This window comes from Ursus maritimus, unplaced genomic scaffold (genome assembly GCF_017311325.1).
Source record: "Ursus maritimus isolate PB19 unplaced genomic scaffold, ASM1731132v1 scaffold_14, whole genome shotgun sequence".
NCBI lineage: Eukaryota > Metazoa > Chordata > Mammalia > Carnivora > Ursidae > Ursus > Ursus maritimus.
The window spans coordinates 61,339,036-61,354,397 of NW_024423786.1; the positions used below are offsets into that span (position 1 = coordinate 61,339,036).

The 15,362-nt window shown below is 44.3% G+C and overlaps 1 protein-coding gene across 1 annotated transcript in view; it reads right to left on the minus strand.

Moving 5' to 3' along the window:
- The window catches only part of CCDC42 (coiled-coil domain containing 42), a 12,098-nt gene extending 10,911 nt beyond the window's left edge, over window positions 1–1,187 (minus strand). The window contains exon 1 of the mRNA XM_040628227.1: window positions 232–1,187. Coding sequence (XP_040484161.1) covers window positions 232–314 — 83 coding nt within the window. The 5' untranslated portion in view covers window positions 315–1,187. The remainder of the gene's footprint in view (window positions 1–231) is intronic.
- Between the last annotated feature and the right edge of the window lie 14,175 nt (window positions 1,188–15,362).

Below are 15,362 nucleotides of genomic sequence, written 5' to 3' on the forward strand. Positions count from 1 at the left end.
GGGGGGGGGGGGGGGGGGGGGGGGGGGGGGGGGGGTCCTGGCCCCCACGTGAGGGAAGGGAGTGGTGTGTGGGGAGGGCTGTGTTGGCATCTGGAAAGCCAGAGGCTGGGTGGGTTGGTGCCAGGGTGAGAGGGCAGGTGACTTGGGGCTCAGGGTTACGGTGGGGGAGGGGACAGGCAGGAAGTGGGGGGGCTGGGGGCTGTGGGAGGCCCCAGAGCCCCAGACACTCACTGCAGCAGTTGTAACAGGCGCTCCCCATACTGCAGCCGGAAGTACTCGGCCAGGTCTTCCTCCTCCATGATGCCCAGACTCATGCTGCTGCTGACCCCGGGGCCGGGTGGCCGGAGCCTTACAGGGAAACGGTGGCTGGCGGAGCCACAGGTGGCTCAGGGGTGCGGGCTCGGCTCTTGCTTCTCCCTTCCTCCTGCTTTTCAGGGTCCCACAGAGGGTGGGGGTCTGAGAGACTGGGGAAGGATGGCTGGGAGGCTGGTGGGTCAACAGCTCAGGACGATGTGTTGGTGAGTGAAGGGAGATGTGGTTACCTGGCAACAGGCCCCCTGGTTCTGTGGACCACCCACGGAACCCAGGCTTTGCTCTCTGACCCTTGTCCCCGCTGACCCCAGTCCTGCTGGAGTCCCATGTTCTGCTCCTGCATTTACCCTTCCCACCACCCCAGGAAATCTGGGGAGAAGTTAGGCCTGACTAGATGCTGGTGTCCAGGCCTGGGAGGCAGGGCCAGGGGGCCCATGGCCCAACAGGGGGGTTTTGGTGGAGGGGTGTCCTTGGGGGTTCGGGTGTGTGTGTGAGGGTGAGAGAGGGTCTGGGCCCGGGACAGATGGGCCAGAAGAAAAGGAGGCTGGGGTGGGGAATCCAGGGAGAGTGGGAGGAGGCCCAAGCTTGAGAACCAAGTGGTGGGCGAGCGTAGGTGGGGAGCCTGGGGACCAAAGAGGCTGGGGATGTGGAAGGGGCTCCCAGGGTGTAACCGACTCAGGGCCAGTGCCATCAAAATGTGAAGAAACACCACACCCTGGTACCATGACCGTCAGATGTGACACGTGTCCCTGATGAGGGCTGCCCGCCTTGATCCCGTCAGGGCCCTGGATAAGCTCAATGCGACCAGACTGGAGACCCCGTGGGAGGCAGGCGCCCAAGGGTCCCGGGCAGGAGTGCTGCTGCGGGACACAGGCTCCCGGCTGCGCGCCGTCCCCTCTGTCCCCCGCTCGCGCCGGACACCGGGCTCGGCCCCTCTGGGTCTGGGGCGGGGGTCCCTGCCGGTCCGGGCGGTGCCGGGAGCCGGCCAGCCCACCCCGCGGCATTGCCTGTCCTCTGGCGCCCCCTGCTGGCCCCCCGACGGCGCCCTGATGCGGGCCCCGAGTGGGAGGAGCCGTGGGGGCGCTGCCCAGCCACCCCCACCCCCCGCCAGTCCCTTCTCCCCAGCCCCACTCCGGAGCCGGCCGCCGCCACCTGGGGACGGAGAAGGGGGGGCAGGCGGGACAGCCCCCACCCCACCCTCAGCTTCACAGCCAGCAATGGTTCTCACCGGGAGCGCCCCAAAGAAACAGACCCCGCAGGATGACAAGAGCACCAGCAAGGACCTTAAGGTCCGCAAAACGGGATGTTTCTCTCCTTACGTATTCCTAGAGCCTTGCGCCATTTGGGCTTTACCGTCTTTTTCCCCTTGAGGAGGGGGCTGTCTGCTTCTCCAATCACCTGTTTGCCCTGATATAGGGACGCATCCTTGGTTGCATCTGTGGCATCAGGTGGCCCAGGGCCACGTTGGTGCATCCAGGTGACAGCTAAGGGCATCCTCACCTCCTGCGCGCCCCCCCTCTTGTCTGGGGCCTTTCTGTTGCTTCCTCTGCAGCTCACAGGAGAACCTTCCTCTCCCTTGCCCACCACCATCCCTCTCTCGGGTCACACAGCTCTCCCCCGGGGCCATGGGGAAGATGCAGCCTGTCTGGGATTCACAGAACTCCCCTCCTCTTCCTTCCTTGGGGGAGCCCAGCTTCCCCTCCCCTCCTCCCACACTCCAGCCCTTGTCCATCTCGATATTTGCCTCTGAGGCATCTAGCAAAATCTCCTGTTGGGTTTAGGCTGTTGGACAACAATAGGCAGTTCTGTTTTCTGTCCCGTCCCATCTTCCCTCTGAGACGATGATCTGCTTAAAAGGACAGGAGGAAAATAACAGGAGAAGAAAAGCTCTATCTAGGTGCGTGTCTTTAAAAATGGTATCCTGCATATCCATACCGAACAGCAGAGTGCTGGGTACACACTCAACTATTGGGCGTGAGGAAACCACTTTTTGTCCCTGTTACATTCCATTCCGTGTACGTCTTACAGTCCCTGTAAGTGGGTTCACACAGATGAATGATATTAACTGTTTCAAAATGATCGTTATGGGAAAACTTGCATGGGTCGAGTATGTGTCAATGGCTTAACAAGGTCGGACTTTGTCAAACACTTTGGGAGGGAAGGTCAGAGGGAAAGAGAGAGAGAGAGAATCTTCAAGCAGACTCCCTGCTGAACGTGGAGCCCAATGAGGGGTCTTGAGCCCACGACCCCCAGACCATGACCTGAGCCAAAATCAAGAGTAGGATGCATAACCAATTGAGCCACCCAGGCGCCCCTCAGATGCTTTTTCTACATGTATCGAGATGATGTGTCCTTTACGTTTCATTCTGTTAATATGGCGCCTCACACGGATTGATTTTCACATATTAAACCAACCGTGCGTCCCAGGGATCACCCCCATTTGGTCTTGGCGTGTACTATTTTTGATGAGTTGTTGAATTTAGTTTGCTAGTATTTTCTTGAGGATTTCTGCGTCTCTGTTCATCAGAGATACCGGCCTGTAGTTTTCTTGTGGTGTCTTTCCCCTGTCTTTGGTATCCGTGTGATGCTGGCCTCATAGGATGAGTCTGGAAGTGTTCCCTCTTCTTCTGTTTTTTGGAAGAGTTTGAGAAGTTTTGGTGTTCATTCTTTGAATGTTGGGTAAAATTCGATCGTGAAGCCATCAGCGTCCCCGGCTTTACTTTGGAGGTTTTAAATTACTAATTCAATCCCGTATTTGTTACTTACCTGTTAAGTCTATTTCTTGCTGATTCACTCTTGTTAGGTTCTCTGTTTCTGGGAATTTATCAATTTTGGGTTATCTGATTTGTGTGCTTCTAATTGTTCATAAGTCCATAATCCTTTTTATTTCTGATGCATCTGTTGTGATGTCTCCTCTTTCATTTCTGATTTTATTTATTTGAGTTTTCTCTCTTTTTTTTTTCTCAGTCTAGCTAAGGGTTTGTTGATTCACTTTTTCAAAAAACCGATTCTTAGTTTTATCAATTTGTTTCTATTCTCTGATTTATCTCTGCTCCGATCTTTATATTTTCTTCCCTCTTCTAACTTCGAGGTTAGTGTGATGTTCTTCTTTTTTTGGTTTCTTTTCTTTTTTTTTTTAAAGGAAACAGCCGTTCTTTTTTTTTTTTTTTTAAGATTTTATTTATTTATGTGACAGAGAGACAGCCAGCAAGAGAGGGAACACAAGCAAGGGGAGTGGGAGAGGAAGAAGCAGGCTCCCAGCGGAGGAGCCCGATGTGGGGCTCGATCCCGGAACGCCGGGATCACGCCCTGAGCCGAAGGCAGACGCTTAACGACTGAGCCACCCAGGCACCCCAATAGTAGTCCTATATTTTTGATGCTCTTCTCTACCTATCCTTTTTTAAAAAAGATTTATTTATTTATTTATTTATTTGAGAGAGAGAGAGAGCGAGCAGGGGGGCAGAGGAAGAGCGAAACTTCAGCAGACTCCTCACTGAGCTCAGAGCCCGATGCAGGGCTCAATCCCACCACCCTGAGATCATGACCTGAGCCGAAACCAAGAGTCACACTCTCAACCGACTGCACCACCCAGGGGCCCCACCAATCCTAGTATTTTTGAGTCAGCTGGACCAGCATTTGATGCAACAAGAGGCAAGGAAGGCAATGAAGGGCAAGTTGACCAACATCTAGTAACCCAAGCTGACTTATGAATCACTAGAAGGAGCTTTATCTTCGTAAAAGCAGAGACGGCACCAGGATGAAGGGGGGGAGGCAACTCTGTGCCCCCATCACAGGTGATAGAGCAGACCTGCAGTCCCCAAGAACATTTTGAGCTCTTCGGCTTGGTGCATGCAGACCCTTTTATTAATAAGCCTAAGTCCGCCCTCTTGTGATTGCCTTCTTTGCCATTGCACAGACTCTTCCCAAACTCCTCCCAGACCTTACCTACCTCCTTTGCACATGGTTTATGGTATCAGTGACACCGGGAGACAGAACCAGGGACAGAACCAGTCTGGAGTGGTACCTGGCCATTCCATTTGCTTGAATAACTGGGTTCTCGGCACAGCCACGGTGCTGGCTATGGAAACCTCAACCTACTGCAGCCTCCTCCACCTCTTTCCCCCCCTCATCTTGCCTGTTTCTCCCAGTCTGTCCTCTGAATTCATTGACTTTGGTCACTCAATTTCTACTGACTACACGCAATATGGTTCCCTTCTCCCATACAATAGCTTTCTCTTAGGACCAATACTGCCCAACACATGTGTGCAAATACTTTCTCCAAGCTTACTGTTGGTCTTTTACTTCGCTGCTTTCTTTTAGCATAGGAATTTAAAATATTGATCCAGCCAAATATGTTGATTTTTTTTTTTAATTTTTATTTTTGGGGGTTGGGGCTTTGGTGTTTTGTTTAAAAAAGCCTTCCACACTCAAAATTATAAGTGTCTGTCAACCCATTTACTTTTAGAATTATGTTATTTAAAAATGTTGTGTTTTGGGGGCGTCTGGGTGGCTTGGTCAGTTGGGTGTCTGCCTTCAGCTCAGGTCATGATCCCAGGGTCCTGGGATCGAGCCCTGTGTCGGGCTCCCTGCTCAGCGGGGAAGCCTGCTTCTCCCTCTCCCTCTGCCCCTCACCCACTCGTGCTCTTTCTCTCTGTCTCTCTCCATCTATGTCAAATAAATAAATAAAATCTTTTATAAAATAAAAATAAAATGTGTTTTTAAAATTGTGGTGAAACACACATCACGTGAAATTGACCATCTTAACCATTTTTAAGCACACTGTATATTCATATTGTTGTGCAAACAATCTCCAGAACATTTTTATCCTGTAAAACTGAAACCCTATAGGGGCGCCTGGGTGGCACAGTCGTTAAGCGTCTGCCTTCGGCTCAGGGCGTGATCCCGGAGTCCCGGGATCGAACCCCCCATCGGGCTCCCTGCTCTGCTGGGAGCCTGCTTCTTCCTCTCCCACTCCCCCTGCTTGTGCTCCATCTCTCACTGGCTGTCTTTCTGTCAAATAAATAAATAAAATCTTAAAAAAAAAACAAAAACAAAAACTGAAACCCTATACCTATTAGTCAACATCTCCCCACTCCCCCTCCTCCCCAGTCACTGGTAACCACAAGCCTACTTTCTGTTTCTATGAATTTGATGACACTAGGTACCTCATATCAGTGGAATCATACAGTATCGTCCTTTTGCGACTGGCTTCTTTCGCTCGGCATAATATCCTCAAGGTTCATCTATATTGGAGCCTGTGACAGGCCTTCTTTCCTTTTCAGTGCTGAATAATATTCCGTTGTACTATACACCACCCTTTGTTCATCCATTAGTCTGTTGATACTTGAGTTGCATCCACCTTTTGCCAATTGTGAATAATGCTGCTATGACCATGGTTGTGCGAGTACCTCTTCGAGAACCTCCTTTCAGTTCTTTTTGGGTATATACCCAGAAACGGGATTGCTGAGTCATATGGTCATTCTATTTCCAATATTTTGAGGAACCACCATACTGTTTTCCATGGTGGCTGCGCCATTTTACATTCCCACCAGCGGTGCGTGAGAGTTCCAATTTCTGCACTCCCTTGCCAACACCTCTTATTTCTGTTTTTCCAACAGTAGCCATCTGATTGGGTGTGGGGTGGTATCTCATCGTAAAATTATATTACCTTTTAATTACAAGAGTAGTAAGAGGATACATTCTCATTCTACATCATTCGAATGATACCCATCCAACTGGAGCCCAGTTTACCCACCATCCGATCCTGTGTCTCAGGGTTGCTGGTGCACTCAACGAAGACTCATGTTGAGTGCCTGGGATGTACCTGACACACTACTAAGTTGGGGGGATACAGCATCGAACAAACCAAAGTCCCCACTGGTACAGCGGTGGAGGGAGGAAGCAGGGAATAAACAGACCCTGGTGACTACATCTGGGGAAGTTGTCTTCAGGACCCTCCCCTCACTACCACCACAAGTGGCTATAGGGGAGGGCGAAGGAGGTGGGACAAAGGAAACAGTCAGGGCCCACAGACCCAGGCACCTGTCATAAAAAACTCCCCAACTGGGTTGTTTATCCTCTAGGCCCTGTAGATACAGAGCTCAGGGTCTATGAGCTTTTCGAGAGCCTACAACAACGTTCGAAGCCTGGAAATGATTATTGGCTCTCAAATACAAAAAGGAAGCCACAAAATAAAGGATAAATGTTTAATTAAAAGCATACAAATGTAATATTCCAACTTTGTGGGTTTTCAAGTTTAGCATTTCACACATTTGAAGTAATCTGTGGATCTGATTTTCTCACTTCTCAAGAATTTCCAATTCTGCACAGATTTTTGGAAAAAAATCAAAGCCAATTGAAAACTAAATGAGTTGTTCATTGACAATTTCAAAAGTGAGATTGTGAAAATCCTCGCACTTACCCCTCCCCCCCCAAATCATGTTTAGTGTTGATGGGAGTGCATTTTAATTTGCTTGCTATGGTGGGGTTTAGGCCTTAGTTATGTTCCTTGTAAGGTCAGGTTTCTAAGATGGCCCATGTGGGTTTTCACTAACAGAATTGTGCAAGACAGCAGTCTCATTGAACCCAGGAAAGATTCCGTTACTCTATTTTGGCAGTTTGCTGAGCCTGAGGATGACAGGCTCCAATAGAGGGGGTTTCAAGGGCGTCTGCAGGAAAAGGAAGAGGCTTCTGCCTCTCACTGGCTAGCCATGGGCCAACTCTGATCTTGGAGCCTGGCCCCAAACCTCAGCCTGCTCCATGGTTTGTCCTTGAAATAGTAAATGACTCCCTGCTGTGCTCTGATGCCCAATTTCCCACTGCTTATGTTTCTGAGAACAGAATTCCCACTGGTCCAAACTAAAAGCTCTGCTCAGCAGTGGTTGAAATCATCTTTTTCCTTCTGACCTTGCTGTTCGAGGAGTGTGGCCCTCTCCCTGCATCAGGAAGCTGGCCGATGCTCTCGGTCCAACTATGGGAGCTTCACCAGTGACCTCGTCACCCAGGAGAGACCTACATCAGTAGGAAGCAATTTCTTATGCTCTGATCCAAGTTAGTCCATCCATCTCATTATTCTCCTTGCCCAGGACCCTTCAGCAAGGACACTTTGCTTTACCTCAAACATGTATTTCAATAGTCATACTTCTCCATCTTCAAACATCAAATCTGATTTTTAAAAGATAAAATGTTGCCTTTGAATACACACATATGTAATAAAAATGTAAAGAACTATGGGGAACGATAGTCGACAAATTCGGGATAATAGTGACTACCTCTTGGTGTTGATGGGGGGAGGGTTACTATAAATTGGTAACGAATAATATTTTGGACTGGGCACTGGAGACGCAAGTGTTCATTATATTATTCTGCAGACTTTTGCTATGTCAGAAATATTTGATAATAAATTTGAAAGGAAATACTTTTGTATCTGCTCCCATGGTGGTTCACTGTGTTTGTTATTCTCAACACTTGCTGGTTCTCCTCTTAACCTCTATTCAATCACTGGTTTTCCCTTTCCTGTGAACCTCCGCCAGCATCCTCCCTCTTCCCCTTGTTCCTTGAAACTTGATTGACATCCTTCCTCCAACTTGACGTCTATTCTTGCTAATAATTCTCTCATTGGGTGTTCCCCAATTATGCTTCTTTATCTCCTTGGAAACTGTGTAGTCTTAAAATATCGGTGTGTCTTATCTGCCACCTCTTCATTTACTGCACAGAATCACAGAATTTTAGAGCTAGAACCACTTGAGATAATGTATTCCAAACTTCTCATCACGTAGAAGGAAAAAAATGGACACTTGGAGACTTAAGTTCATCTTCAGCAAGAGCAAAGCCAGGATTCCAAATGAGGCCAACTTCAAGTTTCCCATAAGATTGAAAACCAGGAGAAGGTCTTTGCTCCTGTCCTGGAAATGCTGTGGAGGTGGGAGGGAGGTTGACAGATCTCTGACCTGAACGTAAAAACTAACAAGAAAATATTTACAGTTGCACTAAAAAGACTAAAATACCTAGGAATAAACATAACCACGGAAGTGAAAGACTTGTCCTCTAAAAACTATAAAACACTGAAGAAAGAAGTTGATGACACAAACAAATGGAAAGATATCCCATGCTCATGGATTAGAAGAATCAATATTGTTACAATGTCCATACTACCCAAAGCAATCTATGGATTCGATGCAATCCCTATCCAAAAGGCCCTGAAGAGCCAAAGCAATCTTGAGAAGGAGAAACAAAGCTACGGGTATCATAATCTTAGATTTCAGGATATACTACAGAGCTGTAGTGACCAAAACAGTTTGGTATTGCCACAAAAATAATTGCATAGATCAACAGAGCAGAATAGAAAGCCCCGAACTAAACCCACACTTATATGGTCAATTAATCTATGACAAAGGAGGCAAGAATATACAATGGGCAAAAGACACTCTCTTCAATAAACAGTGCTTAGAAAACTGGACAGCTACATGTAAAAGCATGAAACCGATCACTTTCTAACATCATACACAAAAATAAACTCAAGATGGATTAAAGACTTTAATGTGAGGCCTGAAAACATAAAAATCCTAGAAAAGAACCCAGGCAGTAACTTCTCTGACATTGGCCATTTTTCCAGAACAATTTTCCAGATATCTCTCCCAAGGCAAGGGAAACAAAATAAAAAATTAACTACTGGGATTGCTTTTGCACAGCACATGAAATCATCAATAAAACAAAAAGGCAACTAATGAATGGGAGAAGATATTTGTAAATCCAATATGGGGTTAGTATCCAAAATACATAAAGAACTTATATAACTCAACACCAAAAAACCCCCAATCTGATTAAAAAATGGGTAGGTGACCTGAATAGACATTTTTTCCCCCCAAAGAAGACATCTACATGGCCAGCAGATGCATGAAAAGATGGTCAGCATCACCAATCATCAGGGAAATGAAATCAAAACCACAATGAGATACCACCTCACACCTATCGGAATGTCTAAAATAAAGAAGACAAGAAATAACGAGCGTTGGCAAGGATGTAGCGAAAGAGCAAGCCTCATACACTGTGGGTGGGAATGTAAACTGGTGCAGCCACTGTGGAAAACAGTAGGGAGGTTCCTCAAAAAATTAAAATAGAAACACCATATGATCCAATAATTCCACCACTGGGTATTTACCCAAAGAAAATGAAAACACTAATACAAAAGCACCAGTTTGAAAAGATATACGTGCCCCTATGCTTATTGCAGCATTATTTTCAAGAGCCAAGATATGGAAGCAACCTGTGTCCACTGATGGATGAATGGATAAAGGAGATATCTATATGTATAATGGAATATTACGCAGCTATAAAAAAGGATGAGCTCATGCCATTTGTGACCATGTAGACGGCCTAGAGGATATTATGCTAAGTGAAATAAGTCAGACTGTAAAAGGCAAATACCTTAAGATTTCACTTGTATGTGGAATCTAAAACAAAACAAAACAAAACAAAACAAAACAAATGAATCAACAAACCAGTAACAAACAGAATCAGACCTATAAATACAGAGAACAAACTGACAGCTGCCAGAGGGGAGAGGGATGAGAAGATGGACAAAATGGGTGAGTGGGAGACATAGGCTTCCAGTTACAGAACGAATAAGTCATTGGAACAAAAGGTGTAACAGAGGCAATACACTCAGTGGTATTGTAACAGCATCGTATGGTGCCAGATGGTAGCTACATTTGTGGTGAGCCCAACATTATGTATAACCTTGTCAAATCACTATGTGGTATGCCTGAATTCAAGTAACAGTGTGTGTTCACTCTAATCAAACAAAAAAAAATTTAATAAAAAAATAAAGAGGTGATTAAGGTAAAATAAGGTCATTAAGGTGGGTCCTAATTTAGGAAGACTGGTGTCCTTATAAGAGGGGAGATCAGGACACAGATGTGCATCGAGGGAAGGCTACGTGAAGGCTCTGGGAGAGGAAGGCCACCTGCAAATCAAGGAAAGAGGTCTCAGAAGAAACCAACCCTGCCAACACCTTGCCTTCAGAAGTCTAGCCGACAGAATTCTGAGAAATTAAATTTCCATTGTTTAAGACAAATAACAACAAGCCAAAAATCTGAGAGGAAAACCCTAGCGAGGCAGAAAGGGGTTGGTGGTTGAATGCTTCTCTCTCTCTTTCTCTCTCTCGCTCTCTCAGCAGTCTAGAGCAGAGGAGGGCCAGATACCTAGAACAGGGGTCCTATCATTTCATTTCTCTCCTTCACAATTGCTGTGGGAAGATGGCTGCACGACCTGTTGCCAGTGGGTAGACAGGACATGACGTCTTTGTGCTGGTGAGACTACCTACCAAAACACATGAGATGCTTTTCATTTGTTCCAGTCTTTTTTTTTTTTTTTTTTGGTCCTTCAGCAGGGTTTTAAGGTTTTCTTTATATAGGTCTTGTACATTTTTTGTTAAATTTATTCCCGTATATTCTATTATTTTGTTGTTGTTGAAAGAGAAAGTTCTAAAAGCTTCCTGAGAGAAAGCAGATCACCTTCAAGAAACAATAAATACGTTGACATCAGAGTTCTCAACATCAAACTGGATGTAAGACAACAATGGAGTATTTCAGAGGACTTAAGAACTTTTCAAATCCTAGAATTATTTTATGCATTTTAACTGTTATTAAGTGAGACCATGAGGGGTGCCTGGGTGGCTCAGTGAGTTAAGCGTCTGCCTTTGGCTCAGGTCATGATCTCGGGGTCCTGGGATCGAGCCCCGCATTGGGCTCTCTGCTCAGCACGGAGTCTGCTTCTCCCTCCCCCTCTTCTTCTGTGCTCCCCTGCCTCAATTAAATAAATAAATAATCTTTAAAAAACTGTGACCATGAGTTAAAAATATTGTCAGGTACATATATCCTCAAAAAGTTTACCACATCAAGACCCTCTTTGAAACCATTTAACAAATTATTTTCTTAGTGGCTATCCTGGGGATTACAATTAGCATTTTAATTTAAAACAATCAGTTTGGATGGATGATAACTTAATTTCAATAGTCTGCAAAACTCCTGCTCCAGTATACCTTCCTTCCCTAACTCCTCCTTTATGCTATTATTGTCATAGGAATTACACCTTTAGATATTATAAGACAATCAATAACGTTTTATAATTATTGCTTTATGTAGTTGTTTTTAAATGACATAGGAGAAGAAGAGAATTACAACAAAAAATACATTTATATTGTCTTCTATATTTATGTATATAATTACTTCTCCTAGTGCTCTTTATTTCTTCATGTGTATTCAAGTTACTCTCTAGTGTCCCTTCATTTCAGCCTGAAGGATTCCCCTTAGTACTTCTTTTTTTTTTTAATTTTTTTTAAAGATTTTATTTATTTATTTGACAGAGAGAGACAGCCAGTGAGAGACGGAACACAAGCAGGGGGAGTGGGAGAGGAAGAAGCAGACTCATAGTGGAGGAGCCCGATGTGGGGCTCGATCTCATAATGCCGGGATCACTCCCTGAGCCGAAGGCAGACGCTTAACCGCTGTGCCACCCAGGCGCCCCCCCTTAGTACTTCTGAACAGATCTTCTAGTGACAAGTTCTCTGTATTTGTTTATCTGGGAATATCTTAATTTCTCCTTCACTTTTGAAGGAGAGCTTGGCTGTGTATAGAATTCTTGATTGATGGTCTTTTTCATTCAACCCTTTGAAGATATGATTCCACCGTCTTCTGCCTCCATGATTTCTGACAAAAAGTCAGCTGTTAATCTTACTGAGGCTCACTTGTACATGAGACATGGTTTTCCTTTTGCTGTTTTCAAGCTTTTTTGGTCTTTGATGTTCACCAGTCGGACTATGGTGTGTTTAAGTGTGGATCTATTGGAATTATTTTACTTGCAGTTTGTCAAGTTTCTTGGATGCGTACATTAATTGTTTTCATCAAATTTGGGAAGTTTTTAGCCATTTTTTTTCAAATATTCTTTATTCCCTTTATTTTTCTCCTCTCTTTCTGGGACTCATAGTAGGTGCATGTTACTATCCTTGATGGTATATTACATATCTCTGAGGCCCTGTTCGTTTTTCTTTCTTTCCTTTTTCCCCCCGAGTCTTTTCCTTAGACTGGGTAATCTCTATTAACCTGTCTTCAAGTTTGTTGATTCTTTCTTCGGACAGCCCAAATTTACTATCGAGTCCCTTTAGTGAATTTTTTATTTCGGTAATTGTACTTTTCAACTCCGGAAATCCACTTTAAAGGTTTTTTGGTTTTGGGGTGGTTTTTGTTTTTGTTTTTGTTTTGTAATTTTGTTGTTGTTGATTTTCTCTATTTGGTAAGTGACTGTGTCATACTTTCCTTTAATTCTCTTTTTTTAAGATTTTATTTATTTATTTGAGAGAGAGAGAGTGTGTGCATGAGTGGGGGGAAGGGGCAGAGGGAGAGGGAGAAGCAGACTCCCCACTGAGCAGGGAGCCCAATATGGGGCTCGATCCCAGGGCCCTGGGATCATGACCCGAACCGAAGGCAGATGCTTAACCCACGGAGCCACCCAGGCGCCCCTCTTTTAATTCTTAAGACATGTATCCTTTAGTTCTTTAAACATATTTATAATAGCTGATTTAAAGTCTTTGTCTACTAAATTAAACATCTGTGCCTCCTCAGCGATATTTTCAGTTGGCTATTTTACTGTGTATGTAGCATATTTTTCTGTTTCTTTGCAGAGGTTGCAAATTTTTGTCTAAAGTCAGACATTTAAAATAATATAACAACCTAAAATCAGATTCCCTCTCCCCAGGTTTGTTGTTGTTGCTGGTTTTTTTTATTATCATTTTTCCTGTGGCTGCTTATTTGTGTAGTGAATTTCCTAAATGAATTCTGTCAATTCTATATTCCTTGCAATGTGCAGCTCTCGACGTCTCTGCTGGCCTTTATGTGTTTTTTTTTTTCCTTAAAGTTCTTATTTTGAAGTCTGGGTTTCTAGGGTTTACTCTTGGTTCAGTATAATTTAGTGGTGAACCAATGGTCAGTCCAAAGGTTTCCCCAAATCCCTTGTCTATGTGTCTCCCACCCTTTTACAAGCGGAGCTGTGTCTGAAAGCACACATCACACTTCAGTTTACAAAACAGCTTCAGCTCCCACTTCCTGAGTGCGCAGGGCCTGAAGGGCAGCCAGAGGTGAGTGACTAGGGCCTTCTTTCTGAGGTCTCTCCCAAGCAGGCACACTGGGCCGCCTTCTAGATCCTCAGGAACACGTTGGAGCTTTTCAAAGTCCTCTGTGGTTCTCTAGTTATCCAGAGTTTACTTTTAAACTTTTGTTGGTGTTGGCCAGACTCTTGCTTCCTCTTACCAAAATCACAGGCTTTGGCAGCTGATGGGTGGCCAGCAGATTGCTATTGTTTTTGGAAGTGCCCTAAGTATAGTTTTTATTTCCCCCCTGAGCTGAGCTGTGAGTCAAATAAAATAGAGAGCCACAACACCTTGGCAATGAAGGTTTCCCAGGTAGCTGCGAAAGTGGACAAAATATTGACTGTACTCTAGGAATGGGGCTCTTAACAGAGCTGCTAAAGAAGTCAGTCTTCTCCATTAGCATTGAGACTGTTGACTTTTCATGGCTACTGGGCCACCAAGCTGCGGAGGGAGAGAGGATAAGAATAACCCCAAGTTAAAATGTGACAGGCACCACTGTCTTATTGAAGTTCAGTAATTTCTCTTGGATAGATGATTCCCAGTTCGTTTGGTGGCTTTGGCACCCTTCCAGAATTCTGAGATGGTTGATTTTGGTTGTTTGGCCAGTATTTCTGTTGTTTTTATGGGAGAGTGGTTCACCAACGTCCTCACTTTACCATTCCAGAAGTCAATCTCCCTTGAAAGCATTTTTAAAGGAGAAGTACTTCAGCAAGATGGGAAATGAATCCAGGATGGAGCAATGAGTTATGCAAAGTAAAGGAGAGAACATAGCTTAGAAAAGTGTAATATTACTTAAATTAGCAATGCATCCCTCCTGAAAAAAAGTATATTACAGATAACTTAGAAGTAACACCCTAGGTTGGAAGCATGGCTGGGGAAGGGGTATGGGGAACTGGTGGGAGGAGGAAAGACTGTAGGGTGATGGAACGTGTCTTGTTTAAGGAAACATCTACAGCTGTCAAGGTTAAGAAATTGACAGGGGAAAGAATAAATATAAGTAAGGGTCATAATATATTAGGGTTAACTATGAGAAGGGTATAAATAGAATGTATTATTTTCTACAGAATAATTTGATCTTAGCACCAGAAAGCAGAAAAACCCAAGGAAGGAAATTTTGAACTATTTCAAAGATGGAAAGGAGTAGAAAGAAAGCACAACAAATAGAAAACACGAAATGATGCAGCAGAACTATGTCCTAAAATAAAGTCAATAAATTTAAGTGAGGATGAGTCAAACTCACAGATCAAAACACAGAGATTTTCTGATTAGATATAAGACCAAGATACAATTATATATTGTTAGCAAGGATCATATAAGCAAAATTGGAAAGCCAAAGGTTAAAAGAGCCTGGCACGTTAAGAAAAGAAATACCTCCAGGATAGCAATTTTAACATCAGAAGAAAAAAATGAATTTAGGGTAAAAATAAGGGACCAATGGAGAGGTTATATACTAATAAGGAATAATAAATCAAAAAGAAATACCAATCATAAGCAATAGGCACCCAGCAATGTAGCCTCAAAATACATAAAGCAACAAAGAGCTAACATGGGGAAATGGCTATATCAACAATTATATTTGGAGGTTTTAGCACAACTCTTTCAGAATATGATACAGCAAGCAGACCCAAAATAAGAGGAATAGAATATTTGACTAATACAATTAATAATCTTGAGCTAAAATGTACGCACGCATGTGCACACACACCTCTTTATACCTAACGAACAAAGGAAATCGCCACATATTACAAAGGATGATGTTGGTTACACTTCCCAATGAAATAAAGATACACTCTAGTAAAAACAGAACATTTAAAAATCCCATATTCCTAGGAAAAATGAAAACTATCTTTGGGCTAAAGAAGAAACGACAAGGAAAGTCACGACATACTTGGAACTGAACTGCAAT